The sequence below is a fragment of the Poecilia reticulata genome, chromosome 8 (genome assembly GCF_904066995.2).
Source record: "Poecilia reticulata chromosome 8, P_reticulata-male-v2, whole genome shotgun sequence".
Classification (NCBI taxonomy): Eukaryota; Metazoa; Chordata; class Actinopteri; order Cyprinodontiformes; family Poeciliidae; genus Poecilia; species Poecilia reticulata.
Window position 1 is genome coordinate 6812647 of NC_088837.1, and position 25980 is coordinate 6838626.

The window sequence follows — 25980 nt, forward strand, 5'->3', positions numbered from 1 at the left end:
TTCAGCTCCGGTCTTGGTCTTCCTTTAGTTATTATCTCCTGCTTTAATTGAAAATCCACTTTAGAAAACTGTTTAAGTGTAGAAATGTAGTCTTTCATGTTGACGTCGGAAGAGAGAAGTAAACAAATATATCGCTGTACTTTACTTATTTGCCTCACTTTTTGGATGCAAATGGTAACATATTACAGCATTCTGAGTTTTGTGATAAATTTCAATTATATTGATCCCAGGCAAAATACAAAAAAATCGCCAACGCCTTCCCTCGTCAGCTTGTATTCATGGTCAGAAAAGATTTATTGTATTCTAAGGTTTGTCCTCGTTTAAGGACTCTTTTGTTTGAAAATGTTGATTTTTGTGATGTAAAATGCAATAATAAGTTTATAAGAAGCCGTTTATCCAGTTATTGTGCCACCGATGTGCTTAAAAGAGAGTATATCCTTAGGGACTTTAACAAAGAACAAATTAAAAAGATTAAATCAAAATATTTGTTTTCCACTTCCTTCCAAAATAAAAGATATGCAATTTAAAAACTTTACTTATTTACTGTGTGGCTAGCTCCATGGCTAGCTCACTGCGTCTTACTCTGCAGTTGTGCAGTCACAATATCTGGGAACATGAGCGCCCCCAGCGGTGAGGCAAGAGAACTGCCTGCCTCACCTGGAGTCTGTTCTCTGCCGTTTCTGATCGCTCCTCCGCACACAAAACACGATACACACACAGTTGGTGACAAAAAACACTGTACATTATATACATAAGCGAAATTATGGAAAATCAGTCCATATATTAAATGTTTCTTAGCCATTTTATTGCCGGCGTACAGACAGGATGAACATGCTGTCATATAATGGCAGCCAGTGCAGTTAGTGAGAGGTTGCGTAATCCCAGGTCAGGCTCAGCTCACTGCTGCCTGACTGGCTGCGCTTCTGAGTATTTGAATGGAAAAATGCGAAAATCCAGCGATTTTGAAGAAAAATTAATCAGAATTGGTTAAGCTAAGTAAAAAATAGATACTTTATAGTACAAAACCACAGGGTGAAAATAGCAATATAAATGATTTTATATTAGGTATATATTATTTTTCCATGATGACAGCTGAGGCTCTCTGCCTCACCTGCCTCCCCTGACCGCACGTCACTGGTTAGGACAACAGAAACTAACCAAGTGACCCTGATTAAAAAAGTTTACATAACATATTTCATGCCATGTGTTGCACCCTCATGGAACCAGCAGCACCAGTTCTGGCTTTCGCTTCGGGTTCTGCCCCCAGGCTGTTTTGGTGCAGTGGTGCAGTACCTTTTCTTCTGGCGACTGAACCCTGCAGCCTTTTTTTTTTTTTTTTTTTACATCGGACTAAGTTATTTGTGTTTTGTATTGGGGTTTTTTGGCATGTCAAATAACTTGTCGGTCTGCCTGACCTTGGATTAGTTTCAACTGAATGCCTCGTTTTTTACTTTTTATGTCCCTTTTCTGTTTTATACAGTTCAGTTACTTCCTAACACAGATCCTTTGTTAATATAACTTTCTCTGTGGTTATGAATCTAGAAAAATCAGTGTGTTATTGGGTGAAACCATGATATTTTTTTCAGTGTATGTAAACCTATGAGCACAACTTCGGTTCTCTATCTTTATGCCAAATGTACAAAAAGTAAAAATAATAACAGTAGCAGTCATGACTTGAATATTCCTTGCTCACCACAGGACAAAGCTCTGTTGCTTGTCTGAGCTGTGTTCAATTCAGTCAAATAAAAGCATTTCCTTTGGATTTTATATGTAAGGTTTTGGCATTGCAGGTTTGCAGTGTTACTTTTGTTTTCTGGTATTTTAATGATCATTTATATTCAATAGGAGGGTCATATTCACCAAACAATGTGTCCGACTCCGAGGGGATATTTCATACACAGATTCCAAATGAAAGCATAATAAAAGATATGAGCATCTCCAGTAATTTGAAGTTGACCTAGTGTGGAAGAGGAATGTTGGTGTGTGAGGAAAAGCGGTTCCAACTAGACATAGTTGGGGTTATTTGTCTTATATCATCAATGTCTTGTGAGTAATCTTTGTCAAGTGACTATTTGGGACCACAGACATGGTTGGTGTCCTTTCTCGACGGGTTCAGTGCCTCCTAGTGGTCACAAAAGTGAACTACGAACCGTCTTCAATTTTTACAAAACTGTTTTAAATATCGCATTGCTTTTCGTCGCTTTAAGACTTTTGTTTAATTATTATAGCATTTTCCACCATCGGTAAGTATTTCGTGCATACAATAACTTTCTTTGAGTTCAAATTGTGAATCGGTGTGGAGATCCGCTCCCCGTTGCTGCATCTGCGCTCTGACGCTAATGAAAATTGTACCTTTTTTTTTGTTTTTGTTTTTTTGCATCCAGGAGGACGTCTGAGTTACAGCAAGAAAACAGGCAACCTGTCGTTTTTCCTTCACCATCCGCTCAGGAATACTAATCACAGTCAAGGTTTTGCATCGCATTTTCCTGACAGGATGTCATCTGAAAATGCTGCGTCACACGAAGGTAAGTGTCCTCCTCCACACTGCACCAGGGCAGCCGCAGAACCTCGCTGTGTCCTACTGGAAGTGTGGTTCAGACAGGCATCTTACAGTTGGATCTATTCACGGAACATAAAATTAATACAGATTTTAAATCCTTAACAGTCTCAAACGTGATCCCCCTACCTCCCCATATGTATTCTTAAAACGGGGGAAAAAATATTGCTGCTTAAGTAATGTGGTATAAATATTAAAATACATTTTTCAGTATTGCTTCATGAAATTCAGTAAATGAGCTTCCCCAACTTCAACATCAGCCTTTCCTGTTCTGAGATGCATTCCTGATCATTATGCATCATTTCATATTGGACTAAGATGTTAGCTTCAGGACTCTAATTGTTGTCTTTCAGTCAGCTGGTCTGATTTTAAAAAAAATGTGTACAACTATTTCCAACAAATGTAACCTCAATACACTTTATAAAACACTATTGACATTACAGCTTATACTCAGAAATAAATTGTCAGCTCAGTTTTTTCCTCCCACCCAGAAGCACTTATACTTGAGTACTTTCTACACAAGCCTTTTAAATTACAAAAGCTTGTAATTTAAAAATGACATATGTACATTACATATGTAATGTACATATGTCATTTTGTTTTTTTTACTTTTGCTTTTACTCAATTTGGCTTTGGGGCCCTCTTGTTCTGCTAACAATGTGGACTGGTTGCAATAAACAGATTATTAAATAGTTCAAAAACCTGCCAAACTTACTGCATCTCTGACTGTGATGTTTACATTATATTCTATAGGCACGTATAATATGGGATGCATTTATTGGCACCAATTTCCTTAACTTTGGGGGATTGGTGATTGACTGATACTTACATGTGAAGTCGATATCCACCGATCTTCTCGACCTCAGAAAAGGTTTATAAATCAGCCTCTGTCCTCTTCTGCTCTGCAGTGAGAGGTTTGACTGACTGACCGGCCCACCAGGTCCGGTGGACCTGAACGTTCAGACCTGACGTTCAAGTCAGGCTACATTTAGCGACATTTCAGAGAAAAAAAACTCGAATCGGCCAAAATCAAAATCGGCAGGTAAGGCTTTTTAAAAATCGGTAACCAGGGATCAGCCAGAAAACTGCAGTCATAACTTATAAATTGATGTAAAACTAAAATTAGTTTTAGATATATAAATAATCATGCTCAGCAGCAAACTAAAATATATCTCCAACTACAGATGCAGCAGCTCATTTGATTTATTAATGCAGCAGCCATGTAGCGTGATGTAAAAACATTTTGCTAGACAATGCCAAATTACAACATTGAAAAGTTGTAGTTATAATGATCAAACTCACCATTTTGAAGCCAAAGAACCATCATAAATACACAAAACCAGCCACGAGAATCAACTCATCTAAACTCCGTTTCACTCAAATACAAACATTGTAGCAAAAATGTTCGGCTGTTGAACTGGACCGTTTCAGGTCGCTATGGAGTTTCTATTAGCAGCTCCACAAATCTCTCATAAACATTACGTTACCAGGAAAAAAACATGTTTTTATCTTGTCTTTATTCTATCCTCTCTCCGTGAAGGATAAGTTCCTTCTTTGCAACATTATTTTTGCTTGCTTATCTTCCACGAGAGCTTTGGGGGGTTGGATGCTCTGCACAGCAGCTCATATCACTGTGCAGTGCAGAACCTACTGCTGCTGCATAATAGCTATGCAGGACAGGGGACCCTATGCAAGAAAGTATCAACAAAGCGTGTGTGTTTCCTTCTCTTTCAGGCAGCCAGCCATCTCTCGAATCAAAAACTGAACCCTTGAGGATTGTACTGCTGGGCAGGACTGGGACGGGCAGAAGCTCCGCAGGAAACACCATCCTGGGTAGACCGGCCTTCTGGGTTGAGCTGTCCCCCTCTTCTGTCACCACAAGGTGCAGGAGACAGACTGGGACAGCAGGTGGTCGAAGTGTCTCGGTAATCGACACCCCAGGGTTCTTCCATACACACCTGTCCCCGCAGGAAGTCATGGCCGAGGTGGGCCAGAGCGTTAGCTTGTACTCCCCAGGACCCCATGTGTTTTTGGTGACCCTGCAGCTAGGGAGGTACACCCAGGAGGAGAGAGAGACCTTGGAGTGGATCAAGGTGATGTTTGGGGCTGAGATATCCAGATTCGCCATGGTCCTGTTCACCTGGGGGGACCAGCTCCGAGGCAAATCGGTCGAGTCCTTCCTGGACGAGAGTCCGGAGCTGTCCGGGTTCGTCAGCAGCTGCCATGGGGGGTATCACGTCTTTGACAACAGCAGGCAAGAAGGGACGTCGGAGTGCCCTGAGCAAGCCTTAACCCTTCTTAAAAAGATTGACGAGATTGTTTCAAACAACCGAGGCAGCTGCTACAGCAACGTGACTTTCAAGGAGGCTGAGAGTACAATCAGGGAGGCGTGGGAGAGGATACTGGAGGAGAGAGGACCCAAACTTCAGGCGTCTCTTAAGGAGACCGAAGGAAAGGAGAACGTAAAAGACTTGGAGAGAGAGAGGAGAGAGGAAGAGGAGGCCAAGAAGAGAGCCGAGAGGCTGTTCTGGTGCGAGCTGCTGACTGCACTGGGCAGAGGGGCTGCAGAGGGGGCAGGCATCATGGGAAAGGACAGGAGCAAACCAGTGAAGAAGGCGAAGGTGGTGGAGAAGGCGATGGGTCTGGCGGCGTCGCCGCTCTCCATCAGATCCGCTGCGAAAGTGCTGGAAGGAGCGGTGAAAGAAGGCAGCAAGGTACTGCAGAAACACAAAAAAACCCTGCTGCACTGACGGACTCGCTGACGACACGGTGGTTTGAGTCTCTGAATCAAGATGGACAATCTTTATTACTACAAAGACGCAATGTGTTGAAAGGAAGACTCAACAGCTTTCTGTTGATCACATCAGACACTTTCAGTCTCTCCACGTCTTAAGAGCACTTTAAGACCAGGAAGTAGTGTGAATGTTTCTGAAAACAAAACATGACCAGATCTTTGAGCAAAGAGAATTCCTCGTGTAATAAAACCAAAAAGTGGATTTCTGATTTCATTGACCAACACTTTTGAAATTAAAATAGAAACGAGAAAGTTTAGCTAAAGTAAAACACTGCAGCTTCTTTGGCTTTTCATAACACAATATGATGTTAAGCCCTTTTTTTTACCCCCCCTCCCCCAACAACAACAAAAAAAACAATTACACAGGACAAGGTAAACAAGAAATACCATAACCGTAACAAACTTGGCAATAGCAAATACAGTAAGTTATTCAGGGAGTGCTTATGAATGCAATCTGTGAGAAAACAAAACATTGGGGTTTTCACATGTAGGACTGGACGTTTGGTGATGTTTAGTTTAGGAACCTCTCACGATTATAGCTACGGTCTACCTGAGTGCTCAAAACACCGGCTGAAACAACCTACAAGTTTGTTTTCGTGTGTTCAACATTCAAAACCGTTAGTACAAAAAAACCAGGCTGGTTATTTCAAAGAGCTCCAGAGTCAAAAGCAGTTTCTGAAAAAGGAAATGTTGGGACAAAAAAAAAAAGCGCACTCTCCTCGCTGTAATCCGTAGAGAACCGGCAATGAACGTCTCGCGTCCTATTTGCGTCTCAGGAAAAAGCAGAATGACACATGCGTGCCGCATTGTCGCGCACGCACTTATACGATTACGCACGAACACAGACTTAAAGTACCAGTCAAACAAAACAAAACAAAAAAAAAATCTATTTAATTTTGGTCTACAAATATAAGACCTTTAGTCCCTTTTGCTAAAGTACAGCTACAGGGAAAGGCATAAGGATTCTGCTGCAACGCTGAGCTGTGGCAGGCACTGACGTGAAACCTAAACCGGCATCGGCAGGCTCATCTTCCCTCTTCCTCGGAGAACTGCAAAAAGAGACAAGAAACTGTGAGAACGCACTCTTTTTTTTTCTTTTTTCTTTACCTTGGGAGATAGGCGATTGAACTTGGTGTGCGGATTTCCTCACCCTTTGTGACGTAAAGGTAAAAGAAGTCGCAGTAGAAGATGGTCTGAACAACTCCGGACACAATGGCGATCTGGTCATAGAAGCCCTCAGTGTGGTAGCGCCACACCCAGTTGGCGATGTACAGGGCCCTGTAGAGGCCGAGGAAGAACAGGTAGTGGGTGGTGATGGACTCCGCCTCGCCCGTCTTGGTGATCATGAAGAGCTGGGGCATTATGGCGACAGACTCCAGGAAGATGGAGAAGGTCCACAAGATCTGGAGGAAGAATCGAGGAGAGGGACACGCGTCCGTTTCTACCTTCATCACGTAAAAAAAAAAAAGTGTTTCCAGGATCTGCGGACTCGTGTTCGTTTACCTCTAGTGGAGTGAAGGCGTAGTTCTCCAGGAAGGACAGGCCGATCACCGGAATCAGCAAGAACTCCACTCTGAACGTGTCGTTCTCTGAATCGTACGAGTTCCTGAAGCGCATGTAGATCAAATACACCGTAGCGTAGGACAGAGCCAGAAACACCACCTGAGAACAGAGTCGAACACTGATTAAAGACACGACCTTCAACTTATCACTCGCTGGCTTGCACAAAGCTGCCTGCTTTGCATCACTGCTACGGAAAAGAGCTGCTCAACACATTGAGCTGCTAACATATGTGGTAGCTGATAATTCAAGTACCATCCATTTCAACTCTGTGTGTCAATCGTTTATTCAGCCAGTTCCCTAATTGTGGGAAATTGGCCAATTCTTACATGAGAACCCGGTCTTATCCATTGATCTTATCTACCTCCACAAAGGTCTGAAAATGAGCCACTGTCTGCTTTCGCTCTGCCGCGAGAGCGAAAGGAGACAGTAACAATAGTCACCCCACTGTTGCCAACTCAGTCGTTACATTTAGCAACCTTTTAAACCAAAATAAAATCAGCATCAGCCAAAAATCGGAATCAGCAGGTCAGGCTACTTAATGATCAGCCAGAGAAATGCAATCATAGTAATATTTTCTGAAGAACTAAATGTTGGGCTTTAATCGTCCGTTTGATGTTTTAGACATTGTATCGACATGTTGATGGAGACATGTGAGTGGCCTGTAACTCTTGTAACACATATGGACTTTGCTTCACAGACCCCTCAAGGCTGCAGTCATCCGCATTTCTTATGCACACTTCAGTCACACTCTTTTTTCCATCCACTTAGTTTCACATGCTTGGATACAACAACACTATAAACAGCCAGTTTTTATAGCAAAGACCTCTTTAGTCTCATTGTGTTGGGTCTGCTGGACGGTACTCTTCCCTGCGACGGCGAAGACCGTAACGTTTTATTTTCCGTATTTTTTTCTCATTGGTCTCATTCAGGTTTTTGTGAAATGAACACAAATAAATGCTTGAAGATCATCACAGTGCTTGTAATGCATCATGTTACTCTAATTTATGAAAATGAACCTGCAAATGTAGTCGTGTACAAAGGGGAAGTTACAAAAGGCCCACACACACACCTAATCTTTGGAAGAAAGCCCGTTAATCAGCGTGAGCTCTCCAACGTACCTTCATGACTGTGTTGTAGGCTGAAATGTAGACTGTGAATAGGTCAAGGTACCTGGTGGTAAAAACAAGTGCAAAGAGCACCTGAGACCTCCCAGAGATGCCTGCGAGACAGAGAAAGCTTGATTATGAGCAGCAGTGGATAATAGCACCTTCATGCTAATTATTAGCATTAACAGTCGATGTAATTGAGCTTAATGATAACCCCAGCGTGATAAAGTAGGAGGAGCACTGTGGTTTGTTGACACTGCCACGTAGCCTTTACACACATACAAGTAATCGTAACTGTAGCCATAACTGTGCAAACTGCAGCCATGAAATTAGTATTTTTAATAGCTACAGAAGGCTTTATGGTGACCATGCAAACCATGAGGAAATGAAGCATTTACACTGCAAATACACACAAACACACACATACATACAGTGACGCCGTGCAGTCATACAGCAGGAAATCAGTTATTTCTGAGGTAGCTCACCAGCACAAGATTTGGACCTCCATATCTTCATCAACAGGATGAGAATAGCCACCAAATGGGACACGTCACCTGCCAGCCGAAAGATGTTCATGCTGTTGCACCTAAAGTCCTCACAGGCCTTCAAACTCCCACAACACTGACTTCTGAGTTGTTGACCCACAAAGGGAAAATAAGCTCGTAGCAGATTAAGAGAGGAAAAAACAAGCTAGCAGCTTCGCAGTTGACGTGAGACGGCTCTGTTGGCCGCTTGTCTGAAATATGAGTATGTAAACAGGTAAAAATGTCCGCAATTTCCAGAACAGACTCCTGGCATGAGAGAGCAATGATGGTTCCAGAGGCAAGCTGAGAAGAGGAGGTGACGTGGCTGTCAAGCTAGCCCGATTAGAATCTGACAGTTACGTCGTTTTCTGTTTGCTCTTTCAAAATAAAATTGTTTACTCTTGGTTCAGATTTAACCCATGTAAAATCGCGAAGAAAACGTCTCATTCACGAGTTTCACTCAAAGAAACAAAAATATAAGCTGTCGTTTGTGGTCATTTTAAGCTAAATTCTATGTGTGTTTTGTGCAATGAAATTGTAAGCTTTTATTTTGAAAGCTCATAATTTTATACGGATTTCCTGTGTTGTTTTTTCTTACTGTGTGGAACTTGACAATCTAGAAGAAACGGCATTTTTAACCTGTAAATCCTTAATTAAGCAGCAGGTGGCGAGAAGCTACCAGGAAAATACAAGGACAAAAACATCTCTTATTCAATAAATTAGACTATACGTCTCGTTCGTCAGATTAAAAGTAAATTTTTGAAAATAACAAACTTTAAACAGGTAGTGTTTTTTTTTTGGTCTGATGTATTCTCATTTTAAATGTCATATTTTCATAATGAACAGAAATGAAGATGTTCAAAAATCCATTTGTGTGTCACGCGTTTCACTTAATAAAGTTCCGGAAATGAACGGACTTTTCAAGAATATTCAAATTTATTGAATATGTCTGTCCATCCATAAACAAATTTCTAAAATACTTTTTATATATTTTTAGGGACATTTTTAACAGTAATAAAAAAAAAACCGGTTTCAACAGGTTTTAGTTCTGGCATCACTTACTCATCACTGATATAGCACCTAATGGTGGGTATGGTGACTTGGTTTCCTCCTCCCACCCCCACATATATATATATATATATATGTATAGAAATCCCAGACAGAGCTGACCCATGTAAAGGCTGCCATAATAAATGAGCTGAGCAAAAGGTTATTGGAACTAATCTGACACCAAGACCTGATTAGAAGCTATTTATACATACACACAGCAGGGTGAGGATGCCTGACTGGTGGTGTTTTCCTCACATGATGGAATGTGGGCACGTCGGTTCGTCATATTTATGTTTTTGCAGAAAAAGATAGTTAGTTGGTTTAGTGCAGGTTAAAAATGTAGACTTTTTAAGCTGGCTGTGACACTTCCCCCATCAAGAGCAAACACAAAGTTCAGATTAGGAAAAAAAATCTCCCCTGTTAAACACTTTCTAGAACCATTTCACTACAATTACATCTGTCAATCTAGAGTATGTTTCTATCAGTTTTTTGTATTTAGAGTTTGAAAATGAAATGTATTTTATGCTTAGGGAAAGAAACAATATATAAATGAGCAGCAATGAATCTTCGATTTCATTATCTGACACTGTGGACAGATTACACTTTAGACAGCTGAGTTTGATGACTCGGTTGTTTTAGAAAGAAAACTGCTGTGCTGATGGTTAAGCTGTTTAAGAGATTTTCTCTTCCTGGAATCAAAGTGTGAAATCCCTCCCTCTTTTTCTTGTTTTCAAACTCACCTCAAAGGCGGGTTGTACCTGCATCAGCTGAGGGTGAAATATGATTGGCTGCAGCCTCTCGGCAGAAATCACACCAGGTCTTCTGCGATTCGTAGGTCAGAGAACAAACCTGTTTCTGTTTCCAAGGAGTGAAACTCACACAGTCGCTGTAACCGAGAGGAGAAATGGAGCAGCATCAGCTGGACCGAGAGACCTTTTCCTCTTCCATCTGTCTGGATCTTCTGAAGGATCCGGTGACTACTTCCTGTGGAGACAGCTACTGTATGAACTGTATTAAAAACTTCTGGGATGATGGTGAGAAGGAGAAAAGCTACCACTGTCCACAGTGCAAGATGACCTTCACCCAGAGGCTTGTGCTAAAGGAGAACACCATGCTAGCAGCTTTGGTGGAGCAGCTGAAGAAGATTGGACTCCAAGCTGATCCCTGCTATGCTGGACCCGAAGATGTGGCCTGTGATTTCTGCACTCCGCAGAGACGAGGCAAAATCCAGCAGATGATCCAGAGCAGGGAGGAAGATGTGAAGCTGCTTCAATGGGAGGTGGAGGCCATCAATCGCTCCGCTGATAAAACAGCGGAGGACAGCGAGAAGATCTTCCCCCAGCTGATCCGTCTCCTCCAGAAAAGAAGCTCTGAGGTGAAGCAGCAGATCAGATCCCAGCAGGAAACTCAAGTGAGTCGAGTCAAAGACGTTCAGGAGAAGCTGGAGCAGGAGATCACTGAGCTGAAGAGGAAAGACGCTAAGCTGGAGCAGCTCTCACACACACAGGATCACAACCAGTTTCTCCTCAACTACCCCTCACTGCCAGAACCCAGTGAGTCGACACACTCATCCAGCATCAACATCCATCCTCTGAGACACTTTGAGGACGTGACAGCGGCTGTGTGAGAGCTCAGAGACAAACTACAGGACGTCCTGAGAGACTCACTGACGGTCACTGAGGTGGATGTTCTACTGTCAGAACCACAACCAGAACCAAAGAGCCGAGCTGGGTTCTTGAAATATTCACGTGAAATCCCATTGGATCCAAACACAGCAAACACACAGCTGAGATTATCAGAGGGGAACAGGAAGGCGACGGTGACGACTTGGCACCAATCGTATTCTAGTCACCCAGACAGATTCACTTACTGGTGGCAGGTCCTGAGTAGGGAGAGTCTGACTGGACACTGTTACTGGGAGGTGGAGTGGGGAGAGAGAGTGTTTGTAGCAGTCGTATACAAGAATATCAGCAAAGCAGGAAGAAAGGATGACAGTAAATTTGGAGGTAATGACAAATCCTGGGCTATAAATTGTTGCAGATCTAGCTTCGTGCACGACAACGTCCCAACCTTCATCTCAGGGCCGATATCCTCCAGAGTCGGGGTGTACCTGGATCACACAGCAGGTCTTCTGTCCTTCTACAGCGTCTCTCAAACCATGACCACAGAGTCCGGACCACATTCACTCAGCCGCTGCACGCTGGACTTTTGGTTTGGCACACCGGAGACTCTGCAGAGTTCTGTAAACTCGCATAGATTATTTTCAGTTCTTTCTGATTGTTGATCACATTTTCTGTGCTCTGGTGCCTCTGATCCGCTGCTCTGTTCACATTTTGCATGTTTCCATACTTCTGTTTGGATTTCTACTGCTTCTGAAAAAAAAAAACAACCATTGATCATTGAGTCGATCAGCAACCTGGGAGCATTAACAAATGCTGTTCACTTACGTTGCTTTGCATCTCAATGTCACCTTTGAATGTTCAGTGAATATTTACAGACAACGCTCGCCTGTATTAAATACTGATTTTTTTCTACGAAACATGTAATCATAAAAAAGACATTATGAGTGACACTATCATTAGAAAAATGTTAATATTTGAAAAATGTAATATTATTATATTTGCCAGTAGGTAACATTGATGCTCAGACAGGGAGGAAGCTCCTGATCGTCTCCTCCTCCCGTCATGCCCTGCAGAGGACTGATTGACGCAGCACTTTCAGTCTGTTCTGAGTTCACACAGCACAGTAGAGTATAGACAGGATTACAATCAGTGGAGGAAGAGGAGGACAGACAGTAAAGGATTAAAAAGACAACCGCAACTGGGATGAAATAAGAGATATGCAACAAATGTGAAACTAAGAGGAAAAAAAACTGGAGGAATAAAGGAAAATTGCTAAAAAAAAAAAAAAAAAAAGGAAGAACATGGGAGCATCGGCCTGAAAAGTGAACGCGGGGTTAAAAAAAGTGAAAGCCTGAACAAGGAGGATCAAACACATCCGAGCAATACAACAACGACTGAACTGCAGGGTGAGTAGAGATTTTGATCAGTTCACATCTTTTTTTTTTGATACTCAGAAGGTGTGCACATGAGGGAACATGTGTTTTACTTTAGATGTTTGCATTTCAGCAAATTGTTCACATTTTATGAGCACAAACAGAAGCCGACAACGTTGGTGTGCCTGGTTTTTGTTCAGAATCAAGCCGGTGCCTCTGCCACCTTCAGAAAAGAAAGGAGGGGGGGGAAATATCAGTCTTATTATTAAAAAAAAGAAAAAAAAGAAAGAAAGAAATCAATGTCATTATTATGAGATAAAATGTGGTCGAATTTAGTAATGTTTATCAAGCAGAAGTGATCAAAATTATATAAATGAGAAGATTTTAATGCAAAGCTTTAATGGTCTAAAATACAAAAAATTAACTTAGTTGAGTTGATTTTACATCTTTATTCCAAAAGGGTTTTTACCCCTTTCACTGTTCCCAAAAAACAGGGATAAAAATTCAAGAGGAGGAAAGTTTGTTGTCCTAAAAGAAAAAGCTAAAACTAAACAGGTGTTGTTTCCTAAGTAAGTTTTTCTGTCCTGGAAAAATATCTGTGTATTTATGATAATTTTCAAGATAACCTATTTGCATAATTATGATCATACAATTAATGTGTCTGAGCTGCTGCTGGCCACTGTGCCAAATAAAACAGGAAACATGACACTAATAATGTGCCAATCTTTCTGAGTTCGACTAAATTTAATAAAATCAATCTTAGCGACACAAACGCAAAGGTAATTTTCTATTTAAAGCCACTCAGGAAACCTTTGTTTCATAACTCGCCACTGAATGTGTCAGGTAATAATTCAAACCTTTTCCAAGACAGTGACTTCATTTCCTCCTTTTAATGACCTGCATAAAGACTACTTTGCATAATTGCTTCTCTAAATGCCATTTGGCAGCAATGCCCCCGCCGGGGCATAAAACTCTGCTGTCCACGCTGTGCGAGTCATGCTTTTTTTCTCTTTCTTTTTTATCTTTTGACAGCAGACTTCCACTTCTGCCACCAAGTACTTTTGTGTTTTTGAGAAACCAAAACAGGATATTTAGCTGAAAAACTTCTGCACTGGTGAGAAGTTCTCCATCTTTAAGGTCTTTAAGGAATTCTTTTTTTTTTTTTTTGTGCAAATTTTTCTTTACAAAAGTTCAGATTGAATGAATAATGTTTATTGATATCAACTTTTTAGGCCTTGTCCCGGATTTTTGATTGGACCGAGGCCTGGACTTTGATTCAGCCACTTAAGCACATGATTAAAAATGTCAACCTTTAGAAGCTGATAGAGTAATTCCTTAAAGGCTTGTTTCTGTATCCACAGCAAAAGATGGTTCTAGAAAGGGTTCATTCAAATTTATGCGTGTTAGAAAAATGAAAACGATCCTTCGATCCTTTTCTTTTCATTACAACATTATGGACCATTTTGTGTGTTGGCTTGTCACAACAAATCCCAGTTTAAATATATATATATATATATATGTTTTTTTTTAAGCTTAATTTGCATCTAAATGCAAAACTGATCTGAACTTCATAGAGGAACGTTAAATGTTCAACATTTAGTAAACCACAATGAGACGTCCCCCAGAGCGAGGCACTGTGACGAGATAATCCTGTCTTCACTCTGTTTATGCAGAAGAGAAGGTCAAAGGAGTTCACAGAGTCCTGATATATTTTACATGATTGGATCAAAATGAAATCTAAATCCAGATTTTAGTTCACTGATTGAAATACCCCGGCAAGCCTGCAAGGAGAAGTGGGGAGGGAGTGATGGATGGATGGATGGATGGATGGATGGATGGATGGATGGATGGATGGATGGATGGATGGATGGATGGATGGATGGATGGATGGATGGATGGATGGATGGATGGATGGATGGATGGATGGATGGAACACACACCAGTTAAAATCAAACCCAACAAGTTCAGTTAATGAAACTTAACATTCTAGAGAAAGGCAGACGACAAAAAGTCACGATTTGGAATTTCACAGTTGTGTAAAATGTAGCAATTTAAGATATTTCGTCCATGTATCTTTAAGCGGAAAGTTAAAATTCACATGATTGCAACTAGCAATCATGCGACTGCTAGTTGCAGTCACATAGAAATTCCTACACAATTCCACATGATTCTCATCTCCATCTGGGTTTTCTCCCATTGAAGTGGATTCCTATTGTAGAATTTCAACCAGGCCAATCAGAAAACAGAAGGAGACGTTGTGAACGATGATGGCGTTTTTCTGCGCTGTTTTAGTGTTGCAGTCTATCGTAGTTTTAGCAGTGGCAGTGTAGGAATTAATTGAAGCCTTTCATTCCTCGTTGGCCATTCTTTCAAATATTGATAACATTAACAGCCATTTTGTTTGGCTTGGGTCTTTTATGTTGATGTTGATGATTGTTTACATCTTTAGCTTCATAGTGTCAAGCGGGACCGTTACATATGACACGGACAAATGTTAGCGATTGAGTAAAGTTTCAAACTTCAACAGACGAAGCAAACGTTTCCTAATAACCAACCGTCCAGATCCTCTGTAGAAAGCAAAGTGTAGAACAAGGGGCTGGTTTTTTTTATCAACCTACATTGCAGATATTCTAATTCTGAATCTCATTCACATTTTGCTTTTGTTTAGGTTCCTAAACTCTTTGGTGGTTCTTCAGATGCACCTCATCAGCCATGGAGACCTAAAGTCTGGGGACACAGCGTGGTCTGTCGTCCCACCGCGGCCCATTCACAGCAATGACAGGTGCCATGGGAAGTAGGTCTAACAGGTGTGTAGCCTCCATATGGGTAGAAACAACCTCCACCTTCAGGCTTTGTCTGACTGACTGTAGGTTGTTTTTAGTTGTTATAAACCTTCCTACTGCAGCTGTGGTTGTCTCACATCGTACTGTGAGAATATAGAGGGCTTGTTAATATGGCTTGGCCGGGTGAGTCAGCCCCAGCTCAGGGGTATTTACAGCAAGAGGATCTTCAGAAAGGCCAAGGCCACCCTAAATTATTCTGCATGTAGGCAGGCAGAGATCTACAACAGTTACTCAGCTGAAACGGATTCACCATGTTAACACAGAAAGTTCAGCATAACCGGGTCTAAAATGTTCTATACCCACGAGGTTCTGATTATTTACGTCTTCTGTCTCTGGGTTTTGTATGGGTGAGCCAACCGAGTAATCGCTGACTTCGCTAATGGAGTATTTCCCCAACCATATCGATTATGTGTCAGTGGGTAAATGGATGATCAGCTGGGAGTTTTGCCATTTACCTACATATGGAAGTGACATAAACATGTGTCACTGACGAAATAGGTTGTCAGACTGACACTGATTCAAATCTAATCCCGTAATCTCATGACAGCAATCCGTCTCAGATCGCTAAACTGAACTCACCTTCCCAGCAGGTAATCCTCCGGGAGAGACAGGTTACTTTGGATGAGCCACTCTGTGGAACAGTAATTTGGCAAATTTTAGTGGATTGTGTCTAACTGAGAGATTTGACTGAGTTACATGTGGTGTGTTTCCATGCATGTTGCTATGAGATTCTCTGTTTCCTAAAACGTAATCGGGGATCCCAAAGATAAGTGTTTGCCTTGATCTTTAGTTCTTTGTGGTGTCCGGTGTACAGATTATTTTCTGCTGACTACAATGTCAGTACATTGTCCTATGAAGACATTTTGTACTTGTACTTTTAAAGAAGTGCCACCGCTCTTTTGTAGGATCTTTCTCTGCGACTTGAACTTCACAGTTACGAAGCACTAATACTTTTGCACCAAAAATATCTTCATAATGTTCTTTCATCTCTTTCGTGATATTATTTTGTTTTCAACAAATGTCAGGATAAGTGTAATGTGTTAATGAATTAATCTGTAACATACGATGTGGATGAAATATTTACGCACCCTCACCATGGGAATGAATGTCCTACTAATTTTGAGTTTTTAAATGATAAATTTGGGCCATTCATTTTCAAGTGTGTGACTTATTTAAGAGCATATGTTTGATCGAAAAAATAAAAAATAAAAAATAAATTCAAACTCCCGATTTTTTATTCTTTCAAATGGTTTCTTGACCTCAACAAAAGAAAGACTCAAACGAATCCTCAAAGGCCCCAAAAGAAAGTGACATTCATGCTGATGCTTGAGTGTACTTTAATTTCGTAATCGTTCCTCAATAGAACATTATTATTATATTTTACCTACATACATATAAAATATTTAATATTAATCCCACCCTTTGACAGGTACAGCATTGTGTCAGACATCATACCGGAGGAGGAGCTGCAGAAGATTTCCAGCCTTGCACTCTACAACGGTCACAGTTCTGCCAACGTGAAGGAGCAGAGTGACGCGGAAAGAGAGGACAGCAGAAGGAGGCCCGGAGCCTCCACCGTGGTGCCCGGCTCCAGTGGAAAAAGAGGCATGAGCAACTACAACGGGAAGGTCCTGACAAGGGGCTCCAGCCAAGTCCGGAGCCGTTTTGTGAAGAAGAATGGCCAATGCAACGTGGTGTTCACAAACATGGAAGACAAGAGTCAGCGCTACCTCGCCGACATCTTCACCACTTGCGTGGACATCCACTGGAGATACCTACTGCTTATATTCTGCACCAGCTTCCTGATCTCATGGCTGATCTTTGGTGTAATCTTTTACAGTGTCGCTTTTGCACACGGGGACTTTGATGAGCCCAATAATCAGAAATCTAATGTGCTGGTGGCAGGAATGTATGGAGCCTCCTCTGGGCACGCAGTCGGTGGGCAGACACAAAGGATGCCCTGCATACTGCACGTTCAGGGCTTTGTTGGGGCGCTCCTCTTCTCCATGGAGACCCAGACTACTATTGGCTACGGCTGGCGCTGTGTTACAGAGGAGTGTCCTCTGGCTGTGTTGACAGTGGTTATACAGTCCATTGTTGGTTGCATCATTGACTCCTTCATGATTGGCACCATCATGGCGAAGATGGCACGGCCAAAGAAGAGGAACCAGACCCTGATGTTCTCCAAAAACGCTGTCATTGCTCTTCGCGATGGCAAACTGTGTCTGATGTGGCGGGTGGGCAACCTGCGGAGGAGCCACATCGTGGAAGCTCATGTCCGTGCGCAGCTCATACGATCATATGTCACAGCTGAGGGCGAGTTCATCCCTTTGGAACAGATGGACCTCAACGTGGGCTATGATGAAGGCACAGACAGGCTGTTTTTAGTGTCTCCACTGGTCATAGTCCATGAGATAGACAAGGATAGCCCCTTATACACCGTGAGCCGAGCTGATCTGGAAGCAGACGACTTTGAGATCGTTGTGATCTTGGAGGGGATGGTGGAGGCCACAGCCATGACCACACAGTTCCGTAGTTCTTACCTCGCAAGAGAAATCTTCTGGGGTCACAGGTTTGAGCCGGTGATCTACGAGGACCGGGACCGCTACAAGGTAGACTACGCGCGATTCCACAATACCTACGAGGTCACATCAACGCCCCATCTCAGCGCAAAAGAGCTCGATGAAGCGGCAAGCCGAGAGTCCTCCACTGCATCTCCGGCATCAGCACATAGGTCTACGCAAGATTTGATCCCGCGGTCTCTGACCGCCTTCTGCTACGAGAACGAGGTCGCGCTGAGCTGTGCGGAGGAGGAAGAGGAAGACATATTTGACTCCACACAGATGGTAGGGAAGGACAGGGCAGAGGAGAGGAGGACTTCTGTTGACTTTCAAAGCATGTTTCATGACACAGCAACCATAACCTCAGGCAGTCACAATGTCATGTGTGTTCTGGACATGGACAATAACCAGATGGAGTTTGACATCCTACAGACTGCGATTCCTCTCGATCCAGTCAGCTATAAGAGTGAGCAAGAGGCCTAAAGAGTGGGAGCTTGGGTTATTTGTCCAGAAAGTTGGATGTCTGTTCAGCTTACATCAGCAAGAACAAAAGCTGAAGCTCATTTTGCCTTTCCAGTGCTTTCTTTCTTTCTTTTCTTTTTTTTAAATTTATTGTTATTGTCTTTTCACATATTGTGTTAAAATTTCAGCAGTATAGTTTTTCCAAGACTGCAATGCTTGGAGGGCCATAATGATCAAGGAGACTGATTCAGCATGTGGACAAAATATCTCTGATGAATTTAACTGAGTTCATCACCAAATGAAAGCACAAGCATGTTAAGACCAAGAATTTAAAGTATACTTTAGAATGTGTGTGTGTTTCAAAGTTACCTTTGTATAAAATACTTTATTTGAAATGCAACTAAAAGATTTTAGAAGAAAGCAACTGATTTAGTTAAAATTTCTCTGCATTGTACTGAAAAGCTTACAATTTCAGGGGGCAGTTCTGACTACATCCCTGAAGCAACTTAGCCATTTAAGCAGATGGGTTTATTTGCATTTCTTAAATCAGCAGTTCAGGTTGTTCTTCAGTGGAGTTGTGTGGAATAATTACGACCAGTCACAATTTAACCTGGCGCAGCAGTCAGAGCGATCTGAGGACCTCAGATATTCTCCTGTTAGAGTCAAGCTAACAGCAACTTAGATATTAGCCAACTGAAGCAATGCTGCATTAAAATGACACACCAGCTCAGAAGGATATAATACTTAGATATTCTTCAGTTTTGTTTTTAAAACTTTCTTGCAAATTTGCAAAACTGATTATCCATTTAGCCTCACATCTGCCAACCCAGACCTCAACATCCATAATGGCTGCCATGCGTTTCTCACAAAGCAATTATTGCAGTAGTAAAAAGTCAATTTTCTCTTTTGTCACTCTTGCAATTTTTTCTCCATAAGTCATTTACCATTCTTAGCGCTGTACATATTCTGCTGTTGAACGCTTTGCTCCAGTGTTTGTCATTGCTTGTATTGCTAATAGTAGTTAGCTTCAGGTAGGAATTATTATTAGATTTACCTTGTAAAGCATTAAAATTATCTTTGTAATATTTTGTATGTGCACAAACTATTGCTGTTTATGCCTGATCCTACAAACTCCTCTGACTGCTGTCTAGTGCAGGGAAGCTAATGACTGCTGCTAGCTACTCCACGGTGCCCCACACAAAAACAAGTGAACAAACTTCACATCTAACACAGCTTTTTTATTGCCTGTTTTGAATTTTCGCAAAAGACCCTGCATTTCAAATGTTCAGTGGTTAAATTGACTTTTATGTAAAATAAAATGTAAATTAGATTTCAGATTATATGAAGACGAAAACAGATTGATTTGCTACAATTGAAAATAATCAAAGTAGGAGTTTTTTTTTTTGGTTGATTATTTGCTTGGTTGCATATTTAGTTGTGCTTTTCCAGCTTTGTTTCTAGCGAAAGTGCGATGAGGGAAGTGGCTTTAAGTTGAATCTGTACTGTTGCTGTTTGCCAAACGTCTGGAGTTTGGAGGGGAAAGGCGGAGGAGTGCCTCTGATCCCATATGCAAGTAATGTAGAGAACAGGGCAGTTTAAGTGTACTTGGTGTCTGTGACGGCAGGCGGGGTGAAAGGTCGCCGCGAGGCCCGAACAGGAAACAAAAGGGTTGAAGGCTGCTGGTACAGTCATCGGACATGTTCAGCATGTCGCTGGATTTGCACAGAGAGGATTAATTCAAGAGTAACTGAATGTCATGGGAAGTGCTTCGGTCTGAGTTGGTGCAATGACTGTATAATAGATGATATTACAGGATGACAACTCCTCTTAAAGGGACAGGATGATGAGAGGTTTGGATGCTATATGTGATCTAAATCTGATTTTAGGGACTTTGTGTATAAACGATTGTTTGTTAAGGATCAGAAGCCATTCATATACATATACGTAACAAAAAAGCAAGAAAGCTGGTTTGCATTTGAAAATGTAAACAAGAACAAAATTATGAAAAAAAAAGAAATAATTAAAAGAAAGTTGGAAAAGAAAAACAAAACATGAAAGAAGTTCAATTTGACATTTTAATCATTTCAGGATGTCTTTACCAAGCAGCTCATTAAACTACAAAAATATCTGAAATTGAGTTTTCCCATTTGTACGGAAGCCTGTAAAGGCCAGCAGTTACGTGGGGAAAAAAAAAAATTAGGACACCCTACATGAAAGAACTGTTGGAATAATGTTCTATGAGTAGATGAGTGTGAAATGAACTATTTGAACACAAGCAGCGGACGTTAACCAGATGTAGAAACTTCACACCAACTGTGAAGCACGGAGGTGGAAGAGTCATGGTTTGGGGGTCATGCAGAATCCACCAGGACTTCCACCGTGCAACAGGAACATCTGTGAAAACACGAACGGAAAAACAGAAGAGTGGCATAAAAATGACCAAAAATGAACCTTAACGAAAAGAGTCAAGACAGCAGAAAGTCAAAAACCAGACACTGAGATTATTAAAATGCTGTGGACTAAGTAGCTTGTCAAGGTAGCTACAAAAAGACGGGGTGTCCTAACTTTTTCTTTCTCTAGAAAATATCATTTGTTGACATCTCTTCACTTTACCAGGCAAATTCGTTAGAATGTATGCTGATTTGTAAACAATTCCCTGAAAATGTACTATACCCAAAAACTGCGTTCAATCACTGTGGTTGTCCTAAGATTCAAATTACTTTCACTTTCCATGTGAGACTTTTTTCTGCTTTAAAGGCAAAAACGTTGCTTTAAATGATCAAGTTTTTGTTCACACGTGCAGCAAGCAAATGTAGCATTGCCGCTTTACAAGAGACAGACTGTAAATTGTAATCTCAAAGAACTGATTTGAATCCTTTTCAAAAGTTTAACCACATTTATTTCCTTTTCTTTATAGCAATTATATGTCCTTGTATTGATTGAAGGAAAGTATCAACACCCAAATCTGAGTAAAAGATCTTAATAGAATATATTTTTTATAAAATAGCTGAAGTTTAAATGTAAAAATACAAGAAAAAACTTTAAGCAGAAGCAGAAACATTTATCCTTCAATGGCACACTGCCAGTCAAAAGGTTTTTTTCTTTTTTATAAATGACAGATCAAAATTTATCCGTCTGTACGCCTGTATTTATTTATGTTATCATCCATATTTTTCTTACATTGTTACATTCTTCATTGACTGGACAAGCAAAAGAAGAAACAGGTTTATTTTTTTCCCCTCACCGCTTGTATCACCCTCTTATGGTGGCGCCCTGAGCACTGAGCCATATCCCATAAATCAGAGCTACTTCTGATGATATTCACAACTTGATTTTATGTTTAACTTTGTGCTTCCATAAGATGAACTCGGTCTAGAAAAAGAGAAAAATGTATGCTGTTTTGAGCTGTATTACTTGACATGTGCACAATGGTACCAGGTTCTTCCCGAACCGTAAACCAAGCAGATTCTTTCGTTACTCCTGTTATTTCATTTTCAGTCTCTTCTTGCAGAGAGCATGGAGCACAACTGAAAGAAAAACGTATTTTATTAATTTATTTTAGGAACACCTGAAATACAGAGCACTTTAATTTTCCTTGTTCACCTTTGACGTTGTTAATAAATGTCTACGTTATCCTATCGCTTCGTTCTTTTTACAAAAAGTTTGGCTAAGATATTTATGCTATATCCAACTCCAGCCACTAGATGTCCCTGTGGTCGTTTTAACACTAAAAAAAAAAAAACACGAACAGAAATTCAAAACCCGTTGGAGAAAAATAGTATAAATCATGAAAAACTGGGTTTTTACACACTTTTCATTTAAAAAGTATTGCAGACTAAACTTTCAACAGCTCCCCTTCCTTTGCATTGACCGCAATTGGTAACATGGATTAATTTTGCTACCGCTTCACCAAAACATAGAGAAACTCAAACCCTTTAAACCACTGAGGCGACACTGTGGGACATTGTCATGGGAGTAAAGAAATCTGCTTTGTTCCTGATTTCAGTATAATTTTTTACCCCATGAGACAAGTTTGTACTCATGTATAGTTAGAACTGAGATTTTCTCTTTATGAACATATAAGACGTTACTGATATTTAGAGCTAATTCAACTCTTGGGTAAAAATACAGAATTACATGTTTTTTCCCCTCCTCTTCATTTATTTTATCCTCATTTACTCTTAGTCTGTTTCAACCGGTCAGACCATGTTTTCTGTTTATGTTCAGACAGTGCTCCCTGCTGGAAACACGTAAAATTACAGTGAAGACTTTATTTGTGTTCTATAAAATTAATTCTGATTCATTTAACAGAATTAAATTAATTAGAATTGCTCAAATTTTGAGAAAACTTGAGTAGAATTTCTTCACAAATAACCAATTTTGACAATGTGGAAAAATGTTTTAGACATTTTAGCAAATTTACTAAAAAATAGAGAACCAAAAAAAAAAAAAACATATCTGCGTAGGTACTGAGACTTAAAGGGGAAGTATTTTTTATTTTTTTTTAGCTTTTTTGTGTTAGAATGTTATCCCCTCATCTAAAACATTCCTGGAGTGTTACTTTGATGCTTTCATGCATGTTTGAGAAATCTTTGAATCTCCGTGGCAACCATTCAGGTAGCTCCTGTGGTGGACTTAGCGCCGCCTTCCAAGCTGAGCTTCCTCCTCCAACGCGACTCCCCCACTCTGCTCCTTCAGACTAGCCAGCAGCAATTAGCAACCGCCTGGAGGAACTGCGCATCTGCTGAGCTCATTATACTAGCTTCTTCTGAGCTGGTAAAAAAATGTTAAAGGAGACATGTTGTGGTGGCTTCCTGAAGGCGGAGTTTCAAAAAGAGCAGGAGTTTTAAAGAGACAGAGGCCCGATTTCAAGATGTTAAATTACAAAATCAAATTTCTTTTAAGTCATATTTGGTATATATATATTGTTATGTAGTATTTTTATAACAACTGAAGGTCACATAATTACTTCATTGTGCTATTTAAAATGGCACTATGCCTAGAAAATACATAATACTGCCCCTTTAAAATTTTCGCATACTGTGTTGCCATGCCGACATGGATTCCAACATACATCCTCCTTAACATTTTCACTATGAGATTATGTTCCTGTAATAAAATACAATCTTTACCACAAGAAATAATGTCTGTCGGCTCTGAAAGCTCAACCTCTGAATCTTCTGACGAAGAAAGCTTTGCTCTGAGCCGTCATGAAGATCCAGTCCTCGTGTTTCTTTAATTAAGCGTTCCTTATCTTTTGTCAGTCATTCTCAGGATGTTCCCATCAGAACTGTTAGTCCTATTTGGTCTATAAACTCCCAAACAACCAGCGAAGGATTTTCTTATTCTGGTGGACGAACATGAGGATAGAGGGGCCAGCAGCTCAGCAACCTCGGGCCTCAAGGCTATTCGCTTTTTATTAGTGAGTCAGTAAGTGAGTGAAGGAGTGCCATCAGCGGAAGGGTAAATTACGAGAGGCCGATCTGGACCACGTCGGTTATTAGGGTGATTTGGGGGCTCCTGCTGACTCCTATTGTGCATTGTCTCCAATGTGAGCAACGGGAGCCCGACAATGAGCCTTTGTGCGAGACGTTTAACTGCCTGCTAGCATGCTAATTATGGGATGTGCGTGTTTCTGTCTGTGCCAGTGAGAATCCGTCAAGTCCTGGTATTTTCCATCCCTCTCGTGGAATTTACACTCCTTCAATTCACCTTTCTCCTCTCCATCTTTCCCCCGAGGCGCTGATGCCCCACTGCTTTCTCTGTTACTGGCTGACCTCTTCGGTAGCTGCTTCCTGTTCTCACATCTTTTTCCCCACTATTCATACCGCGGTGGACAGTGGTTTTTGAACAGCATGATAGTCAAAAGCTAAAGAACTCGTGAACAACTCACAATGATTTCTTTTGTTTTTTTACCCACTGCTGGCTCTTGAAGCATTCTGTGATTTTATATCTTCTTGAATTTTTTTTTCTTTACTCAAAACTTGCTATATTAGCCATTTCCACACCAACACCCTCATATTCGCCATTTTCTAAACCAAATGGCAATCACGTTGCCACATTAACCATGTACTATGACTGGGGTTGTGACATTCATGTAAGAATCTGTTGGCACAAACAATAAAAGCAATCTTTTTTCTACTATTGGGCATTGTTGCAGATGCCAGAGAAGCATCCCCTTTGCTTCTTTGCTCTGTGACAAGGAGAACAGACGCAAGGGGAAGGAAAAGCAGGGAAGCATCTGGACGCGACTGCAATGTTCGCCAGAAAGATACCTCGAGTCTGTGTCAGCGCGTGAGTTGCATCACCCAGATCATTTCTTCCCGTAATTATTTTCTCGATACAATGACCTATTTCATGCTGGCCAAATAAAATACATTTCTATAAAATTAAGGTGGTCTTTTGAATGGCTTTGATCAGCTAAATACATGATAAGTTTTTGGGGGGGTTTCTAACCCCCACTGCCATTTGTGTTTCAGACGTGTCTCTGTAGATTAAAAGAATTGATTGAGGCTTTAAAAAGCCTAACCATGACATTTTAAATCAGCCTATAAATGAATTTGCTTGTTTATGTTTTGTTTTTTTTAAGCCTGCCTCGATACCCTCACAATGTATAACTGTTCTTCCTAAGAAGAGCGTCTTGTTTCCAGCTCGGTGCCTTCAAGTCAAGGCGGTTCCACACAATTCCGCATCTCTGGTCATATGTCCATCCCTGAAACGTATGTCTGCATACGTTAGCTAAGCATGTGTTTGGGAACAAGCGAACATCAATGTCCACACAAATGTGCAGATAGGCGCAGCTGTGGGTCCTGAGTTTGAACCCTGGCTCACATGGGCAGAGCGAGGGAGGGCCGCAGGGTGAGAAGGCAAGAAGAGACTGATGCTGGTGCAACTTGCCATCTTCTTCTTGCCTTTCATCTTCGGCTCCCAGCGTCAAACAACAGCCCCCTTTGATTCCGGCCAACTTTACCACCAGCCACCCCCGGATCCCGCAGGCCTCCAAATGTTCACGCTGCTTAACTCGATGTTCCAAGAAAAACTCATGATTGGAAAATTACTTCTTTTTTAAAAATTTCCTCCGTGTAAATAAATTCTCGAAGAAAATGTCGCCGTATCTTCCTGCTCTGCCAAGCTCAGTTTTTTTGTTGTTTTTTTTGTCAGATACATCAAAGCAATTTTTTTCCCCCCGTCAACTCAAAGGAAGTAAAGCTGAAGTCAATTTCCTCTGCTCTAAAGCACATAGTGATACTAAAAGAGCTTTTAAACAACAAAAAAATATACAGACACAAAAAAGCCAGTATGATGAAGTTTTGAGAACTATTTTTATACGAAAGAGAAAATGAAAGTCCGTGATGGTTGCTGGTTAAATGTTCAGGCTTGGATCACTGTGCCCAGTTTCTTACATGCATTAAAGCCCAATTGAGTGATGTACAAACACCATTAAAGTAAGGTCATTTCAACTCTTCTTCATATGTGTTCAGATTATCAAATATAATCTGTTCTAATTGTTTATTTTTTATCTAAC

The 25980-nt window shown here is 41.0% G+C and overlaps 3 protein-coding genes across 10 annotated transcripts in view; 2 read left to right on the top strand and 1 right to left on the bottom strand.

The window, feature by feature from the left end:
- The first annotated feature begins 2115 nt into the window (after positions 1–2115).
- Positions 2116–5683, top strand: LOC103468438 (GTPase IMAP family member 7). Of its 2 annotated transcripts, XM_008415529.3 has the most exons (3): positions 2116–2243; positions 2385–2525; positions 4292–5683. In XM_008415529.3, the coding sequence occupies exons 2-3, from the start codon at positions 2495–2497 to the stop codon at positions 5305–5307; spliced, it is 1047 nt and encodes a 348-aa protein (XP_008413751.2). In that variant the 5' UTR covers positions 2116–2243; positions 2385–2494; the 3' UTR covers positions 5308–5683. The 2 variants fall into 2 exon arrangements, with proteins under 2 accessions (XP_008413751.2, XP_008413750.2); XM_008415528.3 differs by lacking the exon at positions 2116–2243 and having other exon boundaries at positions 2371–2525.
- kdelr3 (KDEL endoplasmic reticulum protein retention receptor 3) overlaps positions 5331–25980 on the bottom strand; it is a 28442-nt gene continuing 7792 nt past the window's right edge. For 5 of the 7 annotated variants that reach the window (XM_081609737.1, XM_081609736.1, XM_081609739.1 and 2 more), the window contains 5 exons: positions 20766–20849; positions 8033–8133; positions 6855–7013; positions 6502–6754; positions 5331–6400 (listed from right to left, as the gene is read on the bottom strand). In XM_081609737.1, the coding sequence (XP_081465863.1) occupies positions 6357–6400; positions 6502–6754; positions 6855–7013; positions 8033–8133; positions 20766–20849 (641 nt within the window). In that variant the 3' untranslated portion in view covers positions 5331–6356. Of the gene's footprint in view, positions 6401–6501; positions 6755–6854; positions 7014–8032; positions 8134–8505; positions 12564–20765; positions 20850–23587; positions 24368–25980 lie in introns of those variants that run through there. The other 2 variants (XM_081609740.1, XM_008415527.3) reach the window with 2 other exon arrangements.
- On the top strand, positions 12520–18480 carry kcnj4 (potassium inwardly rectifying channel subfamily J member 4). The gene is made up of 3 exons (XM_008415534.3): positions 12520–12622; positions 15258–15396; positions 16862–18480. The coding sequence occupies exons 2-3, from the start codon at positions 15365–15367 to the stop codon at positions 18474–18476; spliced, it is 1647 nt and encodes a 548-aa protein (XP_008413756.2). The 5' UTR covers positions 12520–12622; positions 15258–15364; the 3' UTR covers positions 18477–18480.

Coding starts and splice junctions, on each gene's coding strand:
- LOC103468438 (XM_008415529.3), top strand. CDS start 2,495: ATGTCATCTGAAAATGCTGCGTCACACGAAG. Junction 2,526..4,291: donor AAATGCTGCGTCACACGAAG/GTAAGTGTCCTC, acceptor CTTCTCTTTCAG/GCAGCCAGCCATCTCTCGAA.
- kcnj4 (XM_008415534.3), top strand. CDS start 15,365: ATGACAGGTGCCATGGGAAGTAGGTCTAACAG. Junction 15,397..16,861: donor ATGGGAAGTAGGTCTAACAG/GTGTGTAGCCTC, acceptor ACCCTTTGACAG/GTACAGCATTGTGTCAGACA.